This window comes from Poecilia formosa, unplaced genomic scaffold, assembly GCF_000485575.1.
Source record: "Poecilia formosa unplaced genomic scaffold, Poecilia_formosa-5.1.2 Scaffold44, whole genome shotgun sequence".
NCBI classification, from domain to species: Eukaryota; Metazoa; Chordata; class Actinopteri; order Cyprinodontiformes; family Poeciliidae; genus Poecilia; species Poecilia formosa.
Window position 1 is genome coordinate 2,804,073 of NW_006799983.1, and position 16,819 is coordinate 2,820,891.

At 38.9% G+C, this 16,819-nt stretch overlaps 1 protein-coding gene across 6 annotated transcripts in view; it reads right to left on the reverse strand.

The window, feature by feature from the left end:
• Positions 1–16,799, reverse strand: part of tbc1d1 (TBC1 (tre-2/USP6, BUB2, cdc16) domain family, member 1) — a 51,036-nt gene extending 34,237 nt beyond the window's left edge. Inside the window, exons 1-3 of one of the 6 annotated variants that reach the window (XM_016671408.1) lie at positions 16,633–16,659; positions 16,354–16,473; positions 14,905–15,526 (exon numbers count right to left, since the gene is read on the reverse strand). In XM_016671408.1, the coding sequence (XP_016526894.1) occupies positions 14,905–15,495 (591 nt within the window). In that variant the 5' untranslated portion in view covers positions 15,496–15,526; positions 16,354–16,473; positions 16,633–16,659. Of the gene's footprint in view, positions 1–8,112; positions 8,379–14,904; positions 15,527–16,353 lie in introns of those variants that run through there. The other 5 variants (XM_016671409.1, XM_016671410.1, XM_007551938.2 and 2 more) reach the window with 5 other exon arrangements.
• Positions 16,800–16,819: the final 20 nt, after the last annotated feature.

Genomic DNA, 16,819 nt, shown 5'->3' on the forward strand with positions numbered 1-16,819 from the left:
TTCAATTCTTTTTACAAAAATAATCCTGAAGACTGTGGAAATTTATTTGTATGCACCTTTGTTGAGCGAATACTATTTAGAACCACGACTGCAATTACAGCTACAAGTCTTTAGGGATATGTCTCTACTAATCACGACTAGCCACTCTGGTTATGAAGGGTTTTTGGCTAGCAGTGTCTACACACTGCTAGATTCTTTGCATGTATTATTTATTGCATGCTGGTGAAATGACTGAGCACTGCAAGAAAAGTCTGTCAAGCTTCAAGAAACTCTTGAAGATCCAGCTCTTCAGAGGACATCTCCTGTCCTAGAACCCATCTCTTTCTGCCTGTCACCTCCGACAGAGCCCAACTACTGCTCTTCCTTCTTTATGGATGTCTCAAAATAATTTTTTCACTACTGTTTCATGAGCTGTTGAAATTGGTGGGTTATATTAGGGGTTGCACACACACACCAGACAGAAAAATGTGTCTTATTTGAAGGGATTTTGTTGTGGGTGCCTAACCATGTGGTACACACTAGGCTACCGGAAGGAATGATAAATTATCAAGCCTGTATGTTTTTATCCTTGTGACAGCCATGTCGTTAGTCTAAATGTTTGCTTCATTAACACAACTGTTGGATAAAGTGTAGAGAAAACAACGTGAGCTAAAATAAGGACCTTTCTGACAACCAGACAGCCATTGTTATGAAGACAATAAAACTATCTGTTCTATGTTATTAAAAAACTACTGTATCTCAGTTACACACACAGAGACCTGAATTAGAAGACACGTTGTACTCAACAACCAATCTTAGCATTGGACAAGTTTGACCAAATGTCTCTTCTAATGCTACGTTCTATAAACCAAAGCTTCATCTGCTCATTCTCAAACATGGCTGGGCTCAACATGAATATCCAGACACCCTGTTTGTCAGCTCTTTGCCACAAGTGTCTACTTGAGCGTAGAGTGGTCTGTTTGTCCACTTATAGACTTTCTGTTTCGCCTTCCCCTCAACCAGCCTATTAATCTTCCATAAGTTTTCACGTTTATTTTCAACAACACCTTGACTCATTTCTGTCTCCCCTTTAAAAAAAAAAAAACATGGAATATCAGTTAAAGAATGCACTGAGAAGCAGCTGTGGTTACCATTTCGTATGTTCTCACAGTTTTATCAACAGCCAACAATGAAAATATTCATTTGTTGCAGCCCGGAGGCATTTCATGTCCTTTCCATTCGTAATCAATTCCGGTGAGCAGGAGCTCCCAGAATACAGTTTTGTGATGGAATTTGCCCTATTAAAGCTTTTTTTGTTCTTGTTTTTATTCTCACTTAAATGTTTCAGATCATTACGCTAACTCAGTACAAGACAAATATAGTCCAAGTTAATATAAAATGTGGTTTTCTAAAAGAAAAGCAGTCTAAACAAACACGGTTAAGGCCATCAACGATCAATTATGACAAAATAGACAGGCCCTGACACAATCCCAGATAGTCACGTTGTTCTGATTCTGAAATGTTAGTTTTCGAACAGATTTAACAGGGTGCACTTTTGTCTCGCCAGTCCAGCAGATTTTATTCCCTAGAATCTTTAAGGATAACCAAGATGTATTTTTTGTTTTTTGCCAAATGTGTCATTTGTGTGTTATTTTTAGCCAGCAGTGGTTTTGGTCTTGAAACTCTTCCATGATGCTATTTTTTGCCCAGTATCCCTGTCTTATTGTTGAATAGTGAGCACCGACTTGACTGAGGAAAGTCAGACGATGCTTATTATTAAAAATTTTGTCATTTTCAATAAATCTAGAATCTGTGTTCCAAAGAGGTTTGTTTACAAGACTTAAAATACAGTTTAAAAACAAGAACCTATAAGCAGGAATCAAACACCACTTTCATCAAGTTCACATTTCTGTATTAAAAATGTGTAATGCAATTCTAATTTTCAATTACATTTTCATTTTCTGTAGGTGGAAAAATCATCATAACTGACAGAAATAAAGGCTTGAAAAGATCCACACGTTTCATTTAGTGAAATGAGTTGGTTAAACTTTTCAATAATATTCTAATTGATTGAATGCATCTGTAGTTAATCAGTTAATTTATGATGTAACAACAGGGGGACGTTTGTTTTTCACAAAATGTAAAAGTGAAATCTGTAAGAGGCAAATGCATTTTTTACAGCCCTGCATACGGCCTGTCATCTCTGTCATTACGTGCTCCTTCTTACAGTTTTAAGGTCATACATTTGAGGAGAGAAGTGAAAAGGATGGAAAAAGGGTTTGTCAGATGGCAGCTTCGGCTGCAGTCGACTGTTTTTCTCACAGTGGAACATTTATACCAGGCTGATCTCACACAGGAAGGCATCTGGACTCAACCTCATGCAGTGACCCACAGATCGGTCCACTCACAGCACAGTTACACTGAAAAACACTCAAACTCCCTTAGAGAGAATTAAGTACAACTAACGTAGTGTTAATTTCAAGAGGAAGGAAGTTACACAAGCACTGCCAAAAAAAGAGAAGTTTGAGCTTAGTGCAATAAACAAAATGAACTCTTTTGGGTTTACCAAAACAGGCAAGTCAGAGGTGATTGTGATGCAGGAGAAGATAGTAATGAGAACAAATGTAGAATAATTTTCCAACAAAACTAACCCACACGATCACCTTTTGGCAGGAGGTCAATTATTCAACAAAATTTGGACAAGAAGCAGTACAAGTACCAGCCTTTGATTAGCCATGCCTGACAACTATTGACTTTTTAACTTTAGTAAATGTTTATTTACCTGATTTTATTTTCAGTGTTGCTTTTTTCCAGAATGTTTTAGTTGTAACTTTGCCTCTGAATGGCTGCTCAAAAAGAAAGCTAAATTTATAGCAGCGGTGAATGGCATATTGACTCAGTTCTCCGACCACTGTTGCTAATTTTGCTAGCTTCAAGGGATTTTCAAATGTAGGCATTCAGCTTTAACCAATTACTATCCAGGAAGCAGGATGTAGACACAAAGCAGCTGCGCTGTCACAGCTTCATGTAATAGTCATACTGCTCACTGTGCTACTTACATGCAGTGTGACTGGCTAAGGTCCAGTACTTTTTACACTCATCTCTTGAATCAGATTGTGAATATTTAACAAAAATGGAGTTAACATTTATTGTGAAACTCAAAAACGAAGTGAACTTACTATTTGGGCATAGGTCAGTATGAGATGTTCACAGTATGATAACCTTGACTTAAACTACTACAGCTTCACTGTTTTTAGTATAAAAAAAAAAGAAAGAAAAACTATATACCAAGAGCTAATTGCTTTAAATTAAAATGGAAAAGCAGTACTTAAATGTTATGCTGCCAAATCAAAAACGCATATGGATTATTACAGTTGAAATAATCTTTTGCACAACTTTTCAGGTGTTTGATATTAACTTGGTTAAAAAAAACTAAATTAAAATGGCCACAACACACTGTAGTAGTTCCCAAGCTATCATATTACGGAGAATATTAAGCTACATTTAAACAAAGGGTCTTGATATTCGATCCCGATTTTTTGCTGGAATCTGATTTTTTTTTTGCTGTGGTCATTCATATACTGCTAGTTAAATGCAATCACAATCATCAGACTTCTGTGTGAACAATTTACGACTCCAACAAAACCAGCCAAGGAAGAACATTGAAATTACACAGCAGAGCACTGTTTACAGAAGTAATAATATGCCACTGTTTATGGATCACTTTTACAGTTTTCTCAGAAATGGAAGTGGACAGTATTTTCACAAAATCGCAACAAGACCAAGGAAGTTAATATAGATAAAGAACAGGTGATAAAAACTGCCATTTGTGGAGCATTGACTGCAATTTCTGGAGAGAAGTATTTTTGGATATGTAGTCAGACCCAAGAGAGATTCTTTTATAATCTTAATTTTCAGCCATTGTTCCAGATTTACCATGTTTAGCTTCTTATGGGTGCAGAATTATGATGCCTCTCTCACGTCATTGACTGCAGACACATTGAAAACAATCAGATTCAGTACCGCACATGGAAGTGGCACAAATCAGATTTTAGGGGGGATGAAAAAAATCAGAACTGGGTTGTTCAGACAATCATAAAAATGTCAGATATGGGTCACATGCAGGTAAAAAAAAAAAAAAAAGTAGATTGAGTCGCATTTTGCTGCTGTGAGAACATAGCCATGGTCATTCTGCTCTTCATAGAGTAACATGTCCAACAAGGTGATGTAAACCGGTTATAATCTGGCTTTCTAGTTGTTACCAGGCATGTTCTTCATAGTTTACCGGTTGTAGTCCTAAAACAATGTTAAATTGTTTTAATAAGTCTTTCATAAAAGTATTGAGTGTGCTTCGTTACTCTCACCACCATGACTATATGTGTTTTTTCACATGGTAAAGATAAAGTGTAGTAGAATTCGCTAAACCAGTTGACCTGCTCTGCAGCAACAGGTGGGGGAGGGTGGTATATTAATACCCCATTGTCCAAGCAGTCTAAGGCAATCATGGTCGCTCTGGCAATTTCTCTAATAGTCAAGTCTTTAACAACTATGAAAAAAACGTGCTCGAAAAGTTTACAAAAATGTTGAAACAAAAGCTTTAAATTTTTTTTTACCTTTTGCATCTCCATATACATAAATATAGCACAATCTATGTAATGGATGTTACACACTGCATTTCTGAGAAATTACATATTTTTCCCTAGATTTACACAAGAAGTGGGAATTCCTATGCAATAAATACATTTGAGGAACAGCATTTTTATGACAAGCAGGGGAATCCCACTAGTGGAAAAACAGAAGAGACAACAGTTTTAAACCCAAATGCTTATTAATTATAATGTTTCACTAATGCCAACTATTGTTGAGGAGAACTTTATTTAAGAACTGATTTTGTAAAAATGAACAAATGAAAAAGGGAAGGGAAGCATTACTGATGATTTTATAGCTGGTGTGACTGAGCCTAATGGGAATACATCTGACTGGTGAGGTCAAGAGAAAGAAAAAACATAAAAATTACAAAGAAAACCCCCCAACAACAAATCAGATGGCCCAGAAAATCAGGAAAAAAAAGATGACGAGATGAAAAAAAGTCCCATTCTCTTCTTTCCACGATCATGTGGCTGAGTCTTGTGCCTTCTAGAGCAAACCAAAGTTCAAAGTTCAATGTATATTTAACAGAAGAGATGGATCACTAACAGAGAGCAAAAGGCAAAGAAGAAAAGGAAAATGTTTTAAATGGTGCAGGGTAGGCAAATGACCCCGTCATAAAACGCACACAAAAATGATGTCGCTGCATGAACATCAGAATAAAGGAAAGCCCCTTTTCCCCCCCACCATCTGGGGTGAAAGTACGGAGTATCAGTTAGCAGGCAGAAATGACAATATGATGGGAAACATACATGGTTTGTCAAATAAGAAACAAGACATACGCCGGTCACATGAGATGACAAAGTAAGAGTGGGAAAAGGAAAGGAAAAAGGCAGACTAAAACTTAACCCATCATTTTCTGGACAATACTTGATAAACACCATCTACAACAACCTTTCACAGTATTTTTGCCTCAACGACCAAAATGTTGAAATGTTGTCCATACTGGACTTTGCTCGACTGATTTTTTTTTTTTTTTTTTAATGAAATCAGTTGTTCCAACTGGAAAGGTTTATAGGTGAATCCCTTAGAGAAGTCACTCTCACGAGCAATGAAGTCATAAAAACCGACCTATTATTCATTCAGTGACCCACAAACAGTAAAACATGCATCACAGCTCCACACATTCCAGCCTGTACTGCAGAAGGCTTCCTGGAGCTGCTGGAGAGTTAAGATCCTCACTAAAAGCATGTTTTGTCAGCACCAACAGGCGGCTGAACTAAGAGCTTTATACAGACTGATTCACATGCTGAAGAAAGACACCTGTCTTCTGCTGCAGGATTTAAGTCCTGGCAGGAGTACAGCTACGGTGACTCACTCACACACAGACACACACACACACCTACAGTTGACGGGAGAACCCAGGCATACTGGATCTTCATGCCCACAGTAAGACAAGGAATCTGGGAACAAGTGAGCAATCAGCAGCTTTAATAGCTCAATAATTTGAAGAAAAATCTTGTGTGATTACCGTTTTTAAGGACTACACCACAAACCACATGGAACAACACAATGAAGAAACAAGGAAACAAGCCACACATCGCTACCCACCATTATAGCTCTTGAAGCATTCATTTCTTAAATGTCTCTGTATATCAGTGATGCACCAATCAGGATTTTGTCCTGCCAATTCCAATTTTGACCAATTTACCTTTTTGTCTATCTTAAGCCTGCAAATGCCAAAATAGAAAAATATACACCATGTGGTCTGATGAGGGATTTCGTTTGAGCTACCAAAACTAGAGAGAAATGGGCAACTATCCTCATTTATGCATGAAAACTTAGGTCACTTCTGGTTCTTGTTAAAAGTTTATAAAAGTACATGCTGTTTAATGATCCACACAAAGTTGTTGTAGCTTTTGTAATTTTCTCAAAAATATGGTATGTGCCAGTTTATTTATTTTTTTATTAAACAAGTAGGGCAAGTACTTTTTTTTTTTTTTACACAGGCTCAGGTTGGTTTGCAAAGCTTTTCTGATCATAAATCAAATCAGAATTAGTAACGAACTTGTTGCATTTATTCAGAAGCAGTTGACTGACGATCTCAAACACTAAAGGTGTGACAACCAAAAAATCTGCAGAACTGTACTGACAGTTTTCATTGTTGACTTCTCTGTAACTAGTTACATTGAGTAACATTTTGGGAAGAAAAAATATACTTTTCCGACTAGCTGACTTGAGTAAAATTTCTGGGCATTGAAGTACCCACAGCGAGTTACTTCACTGAATGAAGAACAACGTTTTAACCAGAAATGCATTGAGACACAGATACACACACGCATACAGTTTATGCTGAAGTGAAACTTCTTGTTTGTACACAAGCTTCATTGTTTTAATGTTATTTTTTTTATTATTTTTTTTATTTACTGAGCCTTTCTGCCATTTGAAGGTCGAAAAGATACAGGAAATACCATCTATTGTAACTAGAAGAACTTTAACCAGTTTTACATGTTCCACCTACTGTAAATATTGGTTTAATGTGAAAAAGCTAGTGTGTTTGGCTTGAAATTTGTTTTTTCTGACTCCATCTATGTTGCGCATTATTTGCTTTTCATCTTTAATCTTTAAAATAAGATATATTTGTATATATATATTAAATCAGCTGTTTTGATCAGTGATTCAGTAATCAAGCAGCTGTTTGTCAAATACCCTTTCCTCTTTAGTTAAGTAATATCCTGGAAGGCTAGTTTATACTTGTACTTGAGTAAAAATATGCTACTCTTAATTTAATGCAATGTTTGGTATTCTACCCACCTCTGTATACTTTGGAGAAGCAACAAAAGTCTAGAGAAAAGGTTCAGCAAATCATACACTGACAATCAGACTTTTAGCATTCTGGTACACACTGAAATGACAAAGTAAATAATAATATAATCTTGAACATTCCCCCCCCCCACTGCTGCAGCAGATATCTCTGACAGGACCTGTGGTCTCTCAAACATATCTGTAGATATTAAGCAGAGAAGGAAAATACCAAAGTTCAAACAAAACCTCCTTATCCAAGTTAAGAGGAGTTTTGAGAAGCAGACCAGTTTACAGTGTGACCTTTTCAAAGCTGCTCCTGATTGTTCCCTCCTCAGCGGTCCAACAAATAACAACAACAATAAGCAACAAGTGAAAAGTGAACCACCCAAAAGTGTCGCAGCGTGACTTGACCCACTTCATCATCCACAGACAGGAACAAAGACATTTCTGTCCTGAAAACTGCTCTGTATGCCAGGTTAGAGGCTAAATAAATATAAAATATGTCCACGGTTTGTGGAATAAAGTTGGTTTGTGCCAGCAGACAATATCAGAGGGCTAATGTAACTGACACCTCGTTGTATCCTTTTCCAAGTGGAGAGACGTTCTGGCTCAAGAAAGCCGACTAAGGCTGGCTAACAACAAGAGGGCGAGCTCATTAAGCTGAGGTCCGCTCCTGTTAATGTTAGCTAACTGTCCACTTAGCATGCAGGCAAACTTAACAGCGGTATTAACTTTACTCACATCTTTCTGCTCTTGTTTGTTGTTGAACAAGTTGAATCGCTGGAGTCGCGCTTTCATCCCATCCGCCATAAAAGTCCCAAAAACTGGACCTCAGCGCTTATGTGTCCGTTGCTCGTTTCTTGCCGTGCGTGGAACTTCAATACAAATTCTATGGAAAGTTCATTTTGCTCTCTAAAAACCAAGGAAGATCATGCGGGTAGTTCTCCAAGCGGAGAACACAATCCAGCGTTCGTATCCGGTTTCAATCCTCAAAGTAATGAATACAATATTGAATGCGGCATCCAAGCTTTTATTTTGACGTTTTACGAATGAACTTCCGGCTTTCTTCTAGCACAGTCTTGGGTTCTTGACCTGGTTCTGCCCTCCAATGTGTTTTGGGGATGGGCTGGACAGTTCCTGTCCGCAGTGCTCAAAACTTTAGGCGGTAGATGTTTTTCTCTGAGTGGTTAACGCCGTTAACGTTACCTCTGGAGGATTATATCAGTTTTCCTCGCCGGTATGCGGGTATGTAAACAGTGTTTCCTGCATGACGGCAGACCAATCCCAATCTGGCAGGAATGAATGAACGCCTTTCAGGGGTAATTACTGTGAAAGATCTTGCAAAAGAATTAGGTGATTACTTGAAGTTCTGAATTAAAAATAGAAGTTAAATACTTAAACACTCGTAATGCACAAGTTTTTTTGTTCCTATGAGTCAAACAATTTCTCTTTAAAGCATTTAGTGATAATACATTACTGACACATTTAAATGATGTATTATTAGTTTTTTTTATTATATTGAATTATTTCAGCTGTTAATCATGACATAAAATTGAAACCAGATGTTTACATAGACTGTATAAAAAGCCAAGTGTAATTGTTTTCAATTAAAATATCATCTTGAATAGGAGCCCGGCCCACGGATCTTTACCTCTTCCCATTTTTGTCTCAAAGGGTCCTTGAAAAAATATGCAATGAGCATTGTTTTAATGCTTAGCTTAATTCTGAGCTAATCTGTCAATTACATCGGGGCACTTCTGGCACACAAGACACACAATTCAGGTATTATTAAGCCATGCACATAAACTACAGTATAATTTTCCATTCCCTGATTGCCTTTCGATTCAACAAAACGATAGAACCTGGCGATGTTTACTCATCTTGCAAATTTTCAAACCTTCGCAAATATCACCACCGCTTTTAATTTTAAATAACTTGCAATATTTAATTATGCATTGCAGATTGCAAATAAATTTGGCAAAATAGAGGGGGAAAAAATCTATCATTTCTCAAGGCATTTAATCTGTGAGACTTTGCACACTTCAGTGGTGACACCCAGTGGTTGCTTTAGTTTTAACTGTGCAGCAGAAGGGAAAACACGTCTCCCCTGAGAGGATTGCCATCTCTGGAGGGAGAGGAGGAAGTTGAAATTTACAGCTGTACTGCTTAAATTAGTACCTGATCGTGCATTTTCCCACAAATAAAAGCTGCTTATTCACAAGAAACACACAAGAAATGTCATGAATGAACAGCAGGACAGTCTTTAATTTTGAAACGAAAAAAAACAAAAACAGTTTCAGAATACCTAAAGTTTTAGTTTTTATGTAGCATTTATTGCTGTTTTGGATCAAAACGAGTGTGTCGTGGCCATGGTTAGGAAAACCCACGCTAAGCAAATTCCAAAGCTTTATAAATACGCCTTAAATGTTGTCTTTATATGTAGCTGCTCTCTCTCGGCAGTCGTGCTCCTCATGGAAAATTAAAGCGGCTAATAGCCACAAGAGTGGGGCAGGCTATAAACAGAAAGCTAAACTTTCTGGTAGCAGCTTGCTCAGTTTGTAATGTAATACAAACTTTCTGGTCATACGTTGTAGTGGTTCTCATGTTCAGTAAACAAAACATGTCCTCGTCATGGAGGACATTTTCTGCATGTTTGCAAAATACAAAGATAATCTCCGGAGCTTGAAACACAACCTTTATTTAAGCTTAATGTAGTTTAGGCAACAAAATCTAAATGCTGATAAAATGAAAAACACAAGAATACACCAAATAGTGTGAAAAGAACATGACTCCAGCTTTTAAACACAAAGGCAGAGTGCTGATGTTTTGGGCTTCTGTTGCAGCCAGTAAAGCCTATAGTTCATACTCATGTAGATTGACTAGAAGTGCTAAATACATTTTAGTGGCCTACCCACAGTCCTGATTAGAATATGACAGAATATCTGAGGAGGGAGCTAAAGATTAGGGTGATGACAAGGAGGCTTTCCATCCTCAACGACGTGTGAAAGTCTTCACATTTCTCTCAACAGAATTAAATAAGAATAAATAAAGAAAATGCTTTCTAAAATGTCATTTAGTGTGTAATGTGTTTCTAGTTAAACATTCTGCCAACAGCCTTGACACCAGTATGACCACTGAACAGGTTTTTTGGACAGCTTTGAGATTTATCTTTGTTGATGCAGAGATGCTAATTTAAGACTCTTTCATCCAGACTTGATTATGCAACAGCTTTGTCCATCTAGCCATGCGTCTGCACCAAGGGCTCGTTAAAATGTTGCACAAATTCATATTCCTGAGACCAGAAGCAGAAAATGTATTGATCCTTTGTTCTTTGTTCCTTAAGTCTGTAAGTCCTCCCCATATCTCTCAGACTATTTAAACCCATTAGTCCCTCATATGGTTCTTTCTCCAAACATCCTAAAATCGGTAGGTGATATGCTGCATTCCAAAGGGATTTCTGGGATGCAGTATTTAGTGGGATATTTTACTTCTGTGCTTTAGAACTCTGCATGCTAATAATATATTTTACCATAGGTGGGACTTTGACTGGGATTTATACCTACAGCAAATTCCGATCTTAGTTATTTACATCCAATGTCAAAAGTGTTTTTCAGACAGGATTGCATATATATTTTTCATTACATTATTGCATCAATGCCATTACACTGTGGTATTTTTACCCAAGGACATCATATTGTGAGAATCCAATATTATCTACATTATATCTTCACTTAAGTGAAAGCTGTACTGACAATTTATCAGCTGTGTTTGTGTTGTTCTCTAGTTGTGGCGTAAACTCAGAGTAAACGTTTTAGTCTTAACATTTGCAAATAGCCAGACTAGTTTAGTATTTACGTCATTTGTGGGTTAGAAAACCTCTAAAATATGTTTTAATAATGCTGTTTTATAAAGTGAAAAACAAAGCTGTATGACAATCCCACATTGCCTTGTAATTATTGCCTTCATTAAAAGCAGATCTACGTGTGTGTGTGTGTGCGTGCGTGTGTGTGTGTGTTAAAGCCCAGCTTGACAGAACCGGATCACAACAGGTGGTCAGTCTGACATCATCGCCACCATCGTCCTCACATTTCTAACAGGACTAAGAGCATAGCTAGAACAACAAGCACTCACGCGCTCATAAACTCCACAACAAACACACTATGACAGGAAGTGGTCTCCATGGTAACATGGTTTCATATCCTGGCATGGGCGACATGATGCACTCTCCTTTTCTCTCAGGCAAGAAACCCCAGAAACACGCTAAGACTTCTAAAGTCTGTGTTTATTTCTGCTACGGCGTACGCTCAGTAGTATTTACAGTACACTCCACAGCACATGGAGGCTGTGCTCACAGCCGGCCGAAGCATGCAGGTATTTGTTATATGACCCCCCAGTCTCAGAACATGCGCACATGTATCATGTGAGCAGCAAGGGGGACGTAGGGGCTAAGGTCATACTGACATTTTGCTTTGCATCTTCCTTTAGCTTCGCGTCTAATATCCCTCATTGTCTCTGGTATGTTGAGCCGTGGGATGCTATCTGATGTCTCTGACCCGACGCCCGCAGCAGCTGCAGCTCTGCTGCTCCTACAGAGGCTTTTGGAAACTCACGCCATGTGGAGGAAAGTTGAAAGGATTAGAGGTCAGCAGAGTGTGTCAGTGTACACACAGTGCTATGTGTGGTGACGAATGGGATAAAAGCCCAGCGTAGGTGGGCTGCAGAAGGATGTCCGATTAAATACCAATGCAGTCACACTGAGCCTCCAGCCAGCTTTTTGTCATATAAATAAACACAAAGAACAAATATAGTCCCTGCCACACTGACCCTTGCTCTTAATTCCCATCTCCATCCGACATGCCATATATCTTATAAACCGAATTGATATTTACAGCTGGAGCTTGTGTTGATGTGTTTATTACCTATTCTGGGAGAGCTCCTTTTGGTTTATGAAAATGCATATAGTCTGGAGAGTAGCTGGGACATCCTCTTAGATTTGGTTTAAAGGTCATAATTCATGTCACCTTTAGAGTTATGCCGTATAATGTCGAATGAGTTCTGGAAGTAGACGTCAGCATGGTGCTATGTGGAAACATAACTGGGACTCCAGTCAACCACAGTAAAAACCATTATCCATAAAAGGAGAAGAGTGTGGGGCAGTGGTGAAGGTTTCTAGGAGTGGCTGGCCTAACCAAAATGACTCAACTGGGAGGTCACAGAAAATCCAGGAACAAACTCTAGAGCACTACAGGCCTCACTTGCTTCACTTATCAGACTTCATGTTGAGAAAGAAAAGAGATCGGATGAAAAATGACATCCGGGGTAGAGTTACATCACTTATGTAAATGTGCACCAGGTTTTTTTTTTCTTTCTTATTTTGTTGTTAATAAGCTTACTGAAAGAGTTTAGAGCTAGATTTACTTCAGAAATGGTCCCTGGGATGTTCACTTTAAGTGGAAACTGCTCTTTGCTGACATGAAGAGAGTTTGTTCATCAGATCACGCCAATAAATAGCAAAATACAAATCTGAGAAAGGATAGTTACATATTTACTCAAAATCTTCATCTGTCTCCAAGCAGTTATAGGGTTGAAGTCTAGTGGATGAGCAGAAACTGGGCTGATCTGAACTTCTAGCCCCTCCAACACCATGTGTGCAATCTAGAGTTAAGCTGTCATAATCTCTTTGGTATTACAGTCATCTAGATTTACCTTGGTTTGATTGGTCTGCGCTGTTATTTTCATGTTTATAATTTTTCTCAGTATTTCTTTCACCATGTGTATCTACCATCCGGCCTCAGTCACTGATTGCAGTCATTCAGCTGCTGTTATTTTGCCATTATCTCCCATCTCTACACATTCTGCCTGTTTGATGATTGCCACTGTGTCCACCTTGGGTGAAGTTCCTTAATCCACTCTGCTATTTCAGATCTCTGTCATTTACGGTTTAGTCTTGTTTACTTTCTCCATCGACACTTTGTGCTTTTAGTTTCGATAAGTCAACAAAGCTGTGTTTGTTTTTCACCTGCTGCTTCCTGAGTCTGGATCCTCAACTTTTCTATCACCTGCTTAACTTCAGTTCAGTCTCACCAAGACTTGCAGCAGACCTAAACCTAATTTCTGTCTTTATCATGTTGATTTAAGGAAACTTGAGAGAAATTAATACTTTGAGGACATTTATTCAAAGGAATAAAAGAAAATGATCATCTAGTCATCAGGACCAGCTAGTTATAATGCAGATATCTAAAGAACCTGGCAGAAATATTCAAACCTCTTTAACTTTTCCACATTTTGTCATGTAACCAACCAAGGCTTTAGAATATTTTATTGGAATGGTGACAGACCAACACAAAGTGCTGTGTTTTTATAAAATGAAAAGAAACCAGTAGTTTTATAGTTGTGTGCAGTTAGAGCTTCAAGTCTTTATGGGTATGTCTGCACCAGCGTTGCACACTTGGACACTGTAATCTTTGGCCTTTCTTCTTTTGCAAAATAGCTGAAGATTGGAATAAGAGCACCTGCTAATGTCTATTTTTAAGTCTTGCCACAGATTTTTATCTGGATATAGAGCTAGACTTTAACAGGACCAATGTAATATTGAACCATACTTTGATCCCATTGTAGCTCTGGTGCTATGTTTAGGGTCATGATCCTGCTGGAAGGTGAACTTTCACCTCAGTCTGACAGATTTCCAGGATTGCCCTACATTTAGCTACAGCTCTCCATCTATAAAGAAAAGAAGGATTCTGCCGTTAACATGTTTCACAATGAAGATGCTGCGTTCAGACTGATGTGCAGTGATGGTTTTCCACTAAAAACTGCATTTCTTATGCAGATCAAGAAGCCATAAGACCACAGCCCCTTTTTCTACATGTTTGTTGAGTCCCAACATTACCTGCTTTTTGCCAAAGTTGCGTTAAAGGCCAGATCTGTGGAGGACAGCACTATAGTTGGCAGCTTGATGGAATTATATCCTCTATTTTCACAGCTTAGGTGAGCGGCTGTACCATAATCAGCTTGCAGTTGTATAATATTTTTTGGTTTTCAGATGATGAATTGAAAAAAAAAGCTGAATGAGAAGTTAAACCTTGCTATATTTTATAACCTAACGTTGATTTAAAGTTCTCCTTGATCTGGCTGTTATGTGGCTTTGGTCTTGATGCACTTGTACATCAATGTTCTCCAAAAAAACCTCTGATGCCTTCACAGAACAGATGTATACACTAAGATTAAATTAAATATGCAGGTGAACTCTGTAACTTCTGAAGCAACTGGGTGCACTAGATTTTATTTAGGAGTGTCGAAGTAAAAGGGGACTCAGTCCAAGTGCCACACATTTAAGATTTTTTATTTGTGACAGTTCTGAATGTGCGCTACTCTGTGTTGGTCAAATAAAGCAAACTAAAGTTTGTAGGTTAGGTGAATAAATATGAAAAAGTTAAAGAACTATTCTACATGCATTTACAATAAGTATGTATTCATGTTTCCCTGCACACATTTGCACATGTTGTGACACTCTTTATTCCCACAGGTGCCTACCTTGGTGCTGTCCAGGTCCTGGAAGACGTAGCAGGCACACTTCAGCGAGTCTTTCACCAGGCAGGCAAAGACACTGGGCTCCTGGCTGTTGTGAATTAACTTGGTCACTTGATGAGGACGACATTCAAACAGCACCGTGTGTGTCAGAGGGTCCCAGAGACGGCGCTCAGCCGGGACGGACACACACCGCACCCAGGATGCAGACACACACAGAAGCACAGTCTTATTACTGCATGACGGAGAACCTCTTGCAGCATGATGCGGCCCAGCACCCGGATCCTTCTTGGAGGACCTGCAGATCTCTGCCACCACCCAGGGCAGCATGGCCATGGTGGTCAGGTGGTGAACTGCCCTGAAACCCATCATTGTCAGTTGGTATCTTATCTCTTCTTCGTCCATCTGCCCCCTCCACGGCGCTCCCCTCTCCCACGCACCGGCACATTTCTGGGGAGTCTGAGCCGCAGAGGTGAGGCGTGAAAGGGAGGGACACGAGCGATGGTTCGGGGTTAGATTATGTCGCGTTTTCTCAGAGCTTCGTGGCCTCTGGGCTTCACTTCCTTTTGGTTTCACATCAAAGTAAAGTCCATCCATGGTTTTCAAGGACCAGTGGCCTCCACTCTACCTGTAAAACAGCAGTGAAAAGTTATGGAACATCAAACTTAGAGTTAATTTTAGTTATATTTCCAGATCCTTATTCATTTAAGTTCAATTTATTTACATTGCTTTGCAAAACCTTTCCTAGACTTTGAGCTTTTGCACATTTTGTCATGGTACAGCTACAAACTTCACTGTATTTTATCAAGATCCTATGTGAGAAACCAACACAAAGCAGCTCCTAATTGTGAAGTGAAAGGAAAAAATGAAACCTAGATCTACCCCTCCCCTCCCCCTAAAAATATACTTCCATAAAGGGGGCCAAATTTGAATATTTAAAGAGAATATCTTTACAGGGCACTGTATACAGCAAAGATTTACAGCAAATGTCATCTAAACATGTACCTCCCAGTGCAAACAGATTCAATTCGCCTCCAGTTATGTAAAATTCACAATGGTGCGGATGCAATTTCTGTCAGGCAAATTCATTTCAGCATAATCCAGTCTTCTAAATTCAGGTCCAGTTCTAATTATAACACAATGCACAGTCAGCTCATCCTTTAAGCCCGACTGACAAAAGTTTTAACTAGGCAACCCAGCAGAGAGCAAGTTGAGTGACTTTTACAGCCACAAGGACAAATAACACATGTATTCAGAGAAACTTATATATGACCTTTTGTGCGTCCGAAGCAGCTATCCCAAGGTTTGTTTCAGAGAGAAAGGGTATGATGATGAATTGTCTAATTTTATAAGCAAAGACCGCTCGGAGATCATCAAATTACACCATCCATGTAAACAAAATGAACATGTGAATAAGTGTGGAAGCACACACGCAAAGCGGCTCCGTACACCCACCTCATCATGGTTGACCTTGTTTTATTTTAAATCTTTAACTTGAGTCAGCTCAGACTGAAGATCTATCCACTACACTGAGACACCAAGCGGAAGTAAAGACCTACACATTTCACATGTCATCTGCCATAAAAGAAAAAAAAAGAAAAGAAATCTGCGTCCTAAGGAAGAAGCAGTCCTCAACACACCGGCATCTAAATGATTTAAATAAATCTCGTCCACAAAGAGCCCGATCTCATCATCTGAAGCCGGTCTAATGTCCTCTTGCTGGACCAACCTTACCCGTTATACTCCCTCCTGTCCGGCGTGTCTTCACTGGCAGAAACTGGACAGCGAGCAGCCCGCTCATACCCACGCCACAGAAGAAGGAGAGAGAGACCTTTCCACGTACGGCTCTCGCCGTTTGTAGCTCGAGTTAAATATAGAAGACAGGGCCGATCCGACCTCCCTCCTCCGCACAAGTGCACGG